Source organism: Oculina patagonica, chromosome 2 (genome assembly GCF_052425735.1).
Source record: "Oculina patagonica isolate OP01 chromosome 2, crgOcupat, whole genome shotgun sequence".
Lineage (NCBI taxonomy): Eukaryota > Metazoa > Cnidaria > Anthozoa > Scleractinia > Oculinidae > Oculina > Oculina patagonica.
Window position 1 is genome coordinate 44,439,699 of NC_135759.1, and position 6,722 is coordinate 44,446,420.

General features: G+C 38.0%; 1 protein-coding gene across 2 annotated transcripts; it reads left to right on the forward strand.

The window, feature by feature from the left end:
- The first annotated feature begins 2,542 nt into the window (after positions 1–2,542).
- Positions 2,543–4,477, forward strand: LOC144644806 (uncharacterized). 2 transcript variants are annotated; one of them, XM_078504356.1, is made up of 3 exons: positions 2,543–2,631; positions 2,904–3,618; positions 4,332–4,477. In XM_078504356.1, the coding sequence occupies exons 1-2, from the start codon at positions 2,574–2,576 to the stop codon at positions 3,596–3,598; spliced, it is 753 nt and encodes a 250-aa protein (XP_078360482.1). In that variant the 5' UTR covers positions 2,543–2,573; the 3' UTR covers positions 3,599–3,618; positions 4,332–4,477. The 2 variants fall into 2 exon arrangements, with proteins under 2 accessions (XP_078360482.1, XP_078360483.1); XM_078504357.1 differs by having other exon boundaries at positions 2,904–3,597.
- Positions 4,478–6,722: the final 2,245 nt, after the last annotated feature.

The following is a 6,722-nucleotide window of genomic DNA, read 5'->3' on the forward strand; positions in this document are numbered from 1 at the left end:
GTATTAGCTTGAAGTAACGGGGAATTTGAAAAAAAAAACCGACTGCGAATTGGTGCGGGTCTCGCCGATATTTATGTAAACTTGGCCAAAAAGGAAGCCCGTATCATACCGTATGCTGTGTCACGTTCGCTTGTGACACGATTTGGATCGCAAATATTAAACTTTGAATTTCATTCCATTACTTAGTATTTTCTCAAAACTCAGAAATATAGCATGATAAATTTTGCATTAACTGAAAAACTCGGAAAAAAATTCCGAGTACCAGATGGGATTTGAACCCGCGACCCTCCGTGTTCTAGGACGGATGCTCTACCACTGAGCTACTGGGACTCTGTGGCGAGCAAGGGTGAAATGTGGGTCTTGACTAGAACCGCATCACGCAGTCACATAGTCAAATCAGTACAAGTACACATACATAGGACTCATAACTGCATCGCGCAGTCACATTAAAGCATACTTGAGATGCAACCATCCCGCCGCCCAAGTGAGTCTTTATGTAGAAATATAGCATGATAAATTTTGCATTAACTGAAAAACTCGGAAAAAAATTCCGAGTACCAGATGGGATTGAACCTGACGACCCTCCGTGTTCTAGGACGGATGCTCTACCACTGAGCTACTGGGACTCTGTGGCGAGCAAGGGTGAAATGTGGGTCTTGACTAGAACCGCATCACGCAGTCAAATCAGTACAAGTACACATACATAGGACTCATAACTGCATCGCGCAGTCACATTAAAGCATACTTGAGATGCAACCATCCCGCCGCCCAAGTGAGTCTTTATGTAGAAACATAGCATGATAAATTTTGCATCCCATCTGGTACTCGGAATTTTTTTCCGAGTTTTTCAGTTAATGCAAAATTTATCATGCTATATTTCTACATAATTATTAATTATTAATTATTAATTATTGCCGCGTGATTTTGGGTTGTGTGGCCATTCATTTGCAAGCTTCACGTCGATTCACGGTTTACGGGAGGCTTCATGGCTACAATGATTTCACGTCGACTTAATGTCACTTCGTTTGCTGACAAAAGTGTGTTTGTAACATAAACTAATGTACATATTTATTTGCGAAAACCTCAAGATTTACTTGCCAGTTAACATTAATTGCGTAAACTATGTGGTTGAAAACATACACTTGCAATAGAATCGGTTGGGCTCCGCAGGATCAGACATTGATTAGGAAGACAGCAGAGTGTATTGTTAGACGGGGAGTCTTCTTATTCGTTCCATTCGTTTTAAATCTCGAAGTTCGCCGTCTTTCTAGGACGGATTTGGTCAATACTTGTACGGGTACGAGCGATACTTGTAGGCAGGTAAGCGGAATCAAGATCTGCACGAAAATATCATACTGTCGAATGTTATCGTACTGCCGAAAGGTTTCTTCATCATCGGGCCGGGGTTGCTAGATATTTCTGAAATTTCGGTCATTTCTGAAACGCTCGACTTCTTTTCGTCCCGAAAACACTCCTTGGTTACAAAAATCTCAGTAAACTCTGACTGCGTGATTGACTGCACAAACAAACGTGAGGCACCCAAGTGACGTCACGGGCTCGTATTTCAGGAATAAACTTGACCCATTCCTCTGACCATTTTTGAGAGGAAAATAGCACAACTTTAAGCGCCTGTAAAATCGATAGTTTTACCCCTACGCGTTTCAAACTGTGTTTCAAACTGTATTTCTAAAGGTAAATTTTAAAACTAAACAAAAACATTTTTTACTTCATAGGCACTTTAAGTCATGCAAACAAAGCCATTATTTACGTGCGTTCTAACTCTACTATGCGCTCGATTAACCAAGTCGAACAAGCAAGATCGTGACTTTCGGCCTCATGCAATATTCCCCTCAGGCTACACTTGATATATAGACATCTTAACCAAGCGTGAGAGGGTTTTACTGAGAGAGAGAATACGGTCCCGAGGTCTTGATATTGACGGACCTATCTAGCGCAGCAATCTATACGGAAAAGACCGAGGGCAGATTCTCATCCAATACGATCCCGGGGAAGGTTATTGCACAACTTAAAAAAAACATGTCAATAGATATAAGCGGAAAACGGAAATGATAAGGATTACGTGGTTCGCGGTTCCTGGTCCAATATTAAAAAAAAATATTGAACAAAGAAGTTGATATTTGAAATTTAAATATTTTATCAATGTATTTGCATTTTCACGCTAAGTTAACTATACGTGAACATTCTCACGCTAAACTTGATCGGCCTCGCCTGGTTTTTCCCAAACAGCTTACTGATTAGCGGTATTTCTTCCACTGCATTAGAAACTTATGTTTGTTTTTTTTTCTTATTTGTTCTTGCTATCTTTTTTTTCCTTTCTACCTTAAAGCAAACTTGTCACTGTTGCTTGTCAACGACTGCTGACGTAATTGAACGTAGACAAAAAGTTATTGTAAAGTAGATATTGGCTTAATTATCTGATTGGCTGCGAAGTCGAGTGGTAACGCCTTGATATTAACACCATGTCATTTAACACGGACGTTGCTGTCCACAGTATCAATTTGTTTGTGATCGTTTGGTGATCCTGTTTATTTTTGCTCCGAGCATTGTTCACCATGAAATCGAATTACGTATACTTAACTTTAGCTGTGATATTTGCTCTGGTAGACACAGGTGGGTAACACTTTCCTTTTTAGATCACTTCCTGTGCGAACTTTTAACGACCCACAATTTCAAACGTTAATTTTCCGTGTTAATTTCTACTACAAGGAACACTTTTGCATTATCGCTTTGTTTGTTGTTGATTTGGCCTAAGCACTTTAGCGAAAAGGCGCAAATATTGTATGCGTACAAAGCAATAATGTTTTTTTTTTTATGTAAGTCAGTCTATCTGAAGGGCAGCATTGTTATATATACTCATAGATGTGTGTGATTTTTGGACGCAGGTTATTGTCTTCAGTGCTCCAGCTGTGTAAATTCTACTGGCCAGCTATATACCCCTGCTCAGTGCGCCGCAAATCAAGTGAATCATACCTGCGTCGCTCCTGCCGACACATGTCTACACGTCCGCGCAAATTACACAAGGTACCATGAAGAAAAAGAAGTACAATTGAAAGCGTGTGTAACAACAGACGAATGCAAACTTAAAGGGAACGCAATATGTAAGGAAAGTGACGGGGAGTGTGAGTACACTTGTTGTCAACATGATCTATGTAATGATAACGTCCCCGCCGGAGATTTGGACGCCCGCCGATGCTACCACTGCGAAGAACCCCATGGAAATGCAAGTCTCGTGTTTAACCATTCTATACCGCTAAACAAGTCCTTCACAACATATCAGTGCCGAGCCGAGCAATCCGAAATGTACTGTCCCCATGGAGACATGTGTGGCAGATTGTATAGAAAGTTCCAGCGGGGCATCGGCGACGAATTTGACGTGGAGAGGCGTTCTTGCATTTCTGTTGCAGAGTGTGATCACCTCAGAGAGTTATGCAATGGTACAAGAAGCGTTGGAAATGCAACGTCACAATGCTGGTATCGATGTTGCGATTATGATTTGTGCAACGCAACTTCCTGTGTTAACTTGACACTCCTCCTTATCATCTTGGCAGCCATATTTGGTGTGATCACTGTGGAATAGTGAGTGGCTCCCATAAATTGGTAACGTTGACAATCGAAATTGATTGTTTACAAATTACTACTTAACTTCCGCATCTTACACGTTAGAGCACTTCAATTTCACAATTTATACAACTATTTTTTACTTCGGCGTTAAATTGAAAACATTACTCCAGCAATCTACTACAAAAATATTGTTGCACAAGCAGTTAGCAACTGGCGGAAGCTGACAACTCGGGTTTAAGCTCAAAACAGGAACTCCCTTTCTTACAAAATTCCTACAGAATAAAGCTAAAAATTATCACATCACGCGAATGGTTAAATGATGTGACAATTTAAAGTACTTTTTTTAACCTTCATGACAGTTTCATGTATACTTACAGTCGTTTAATGGAGATAAACTTGGTTAAATGTTAAATTTTGGGATGATACTAGCAACCCACCCTCTTGTTTCGGTATTTTTATTGGGTTTGTTTAACATGACTATTTAACTTTAGAAAGTTGAAAATCAACGCGAGAAAATGTTAAGAAGTTAAAAAAAAAACTTAAATCGCTCGAGGAGTTTGAGGTCAATGAACAAAACTGTTGTACGCCAATCAATTTATAATCTAACATAATCTAATATCGACTCTTTGGTGCGATAAGCTTTTTATTCCCAGTAAAAAGGAATATTATTTTAAACGGAACAAAAGGAATTTATTTTACGTTTACAGTTCAGTTAATTATGCTAATTGCTTCATTTTCTCTCTTTGCAGGATGCGCTGATATTACGGTGTGAATTTCTTAAGCATTTTGAACTCATGAAGCTAGTTACTCGTGAGTGTGTTGCGTAATAAAACAAGCCTGATCAAGGCTTAGTGAGACGATTTAAAAAAAACGCTTAATAGAAAGAAAAATGTTGCTGTGCTTAATGGAATATAAATAATAAATATCATTATTAATATTATTATGGAACCGAACCAGGCATTAGCTGCTAAGGAATTGTGTGAATATCTTTAGCAATTTGTGTGAATTTCTTTAGCATTTTGTGTGAATTTCTTTAGCAATTTGTGTGAATTTCTTTAGCATTTTGTAAACGAAAGCGGAACAAGCTAGGGTTAGCTTCTCATTAGTGCGTTGCATAATACAACAAGCCTGATGTAGGCTTAGTGAGACGATTTATAAGAAAACGCAGAATAAATAAAAAAAAGTTGTTTGCTTAATGGAACCAAACCATTCATTAGCTGATAAGGAAATGTGTGAATTTCTTTAATAATAATAATGATAATGATAATGTATTTATATAGCGCATTTTTCATATGTATATGTTCAAATGCGCTTTACACGTACTGTAATTTTACTACACAATTGTAAAGGCCAGACCACAACACCGGGAGCTTCGTGCCCTACTCTTCGTGCCCTACTCTTTTTTGGTGAATTTCTCTAGCATTTTGATAAGCATAAATTCCGAGCAAGCTAGCGTTAGCTCTCATTAGTGTGTTGCTTAACAAAACAAGCCTGATATATCTAGGCTTAGTAAGCCTGATCTAGGCTTAGTAAGGCTTAGTATTAAAAAATGCAAAATAAATAAAATAGTTGTTTGCTTAATGGAACCAAACCATACATTAGCTGCTAAGGGAGTGTGTGAATTTCTTTAGCATTTTGTGTGGATTTCTTTAGCATTTTGAAAGCATAAAGAAAAGCAAGTTAGCGTTAGCTTTTCATTTGTGCGTTGCTTAATAAAACAAGCCTGATCTAGGCTTATTAAGACCATTTAAAAACCGCAAAATAAGCAAAAACGTTGTTGTTATGCTTAATGAATAAAAATGCCTGGTTTGGTTTCATTTTCATTTCATTTCTTAAAGCGGTCCATCGCATTTCGGGTCGGAAAAAAGTTTTCCCTCAAACTTTGCCCAGTGAACTATCTTAGGTTGTAAGTAAATGCAACGACTTTAGTTTTTGGAAATACGTTAAAATATATTTTTTAGAGCTCTCAACAGTGAAGGCTGCAAAAGGCCTCATTTTGAGCTTGGCCAGAACAAAAAATTGCATAAGTTGACGAGCTCGCTGCTCAAAAACAACCAAACGCACCAAATTATTATTATTATTCTTAAGTTAAGTGGTCCTTCAAAGGTTGGAAACGCATGTTAATTTTGATATATTTTGATTTACGGGTCCGTAAAAATTTAAATATTAGCAACCGTTAGATCGCTTTTTGTAAACATCCAAAAGTATGGTGTCTTCGCCGGCCTTTATTTCACGAGTCCAGACCAGACCATTCTAAATTCCAACTGAATCCTACTATACAGATGTTAGGAAGCATAGAAATATAAAAATATCTTGCACTTTTTATCTTCCTTTGCCACAGCGACTTCGAACATTTCGCGCTTATGCGAGTATTTCATACACATTATGCAAATGAGCTTACAAAAAGAAATGCCAATAGAACCGTTTTTATTGATAGATTTCACCATTCTAAGTCAAAAATATAAGACAGCCCACACATGGAAAGCTTGTAAAACGATCTAAATGACCAAAATTCGCGAATTATTGAGTATTGATCTTTGCATGCTTTTAAAGGAATGTGGCAGATATTAGGCAAATTACGTTGTCTGCTAAGCTTGGTCCGGTTTCAAGAAACCTTGCGAATTATTTCGATCTCGCTGTGTTCTGTTGATAAGATTACGAACAATCATGTGCTATGCAAAATATGTAGGCGTTTAGGAATAAAAAATTCGAAGGTCCACTCAGTTTTAATTGGTTTAACAGGACGCAGTGATGTACCTTTGAAATCGACAATTTGCGGGTTTTGTAAATTCAATTATGTTTAGACTGTATTTCAGACGCTTTCCTCTCATCGGTCACTCTTGTGCGACCAAGGAAGACCTCTAAAATTCAGGCAAAATTTTGTTCAGTTGCCTTTTACATTGCAACTTTAGTTTAGCTTACTTGCTCGGGCAACATTCATTACTTTCTGAGGACCGTAAAATTAACCCTTAAGCTTGGGACCCTAGAATGAACTGCTTGCACGGGAAAAATAGTAATAATGTTAGAGAATAAACATCCCCCTTCAGGAGGACAGAAAAATACCTATTCCCTCTCATTTCCTACGCCCTTCCTAGTTTTTAATGAATGCAGCCTTGGCACTGTTTTAGTTTGTCGTCAAA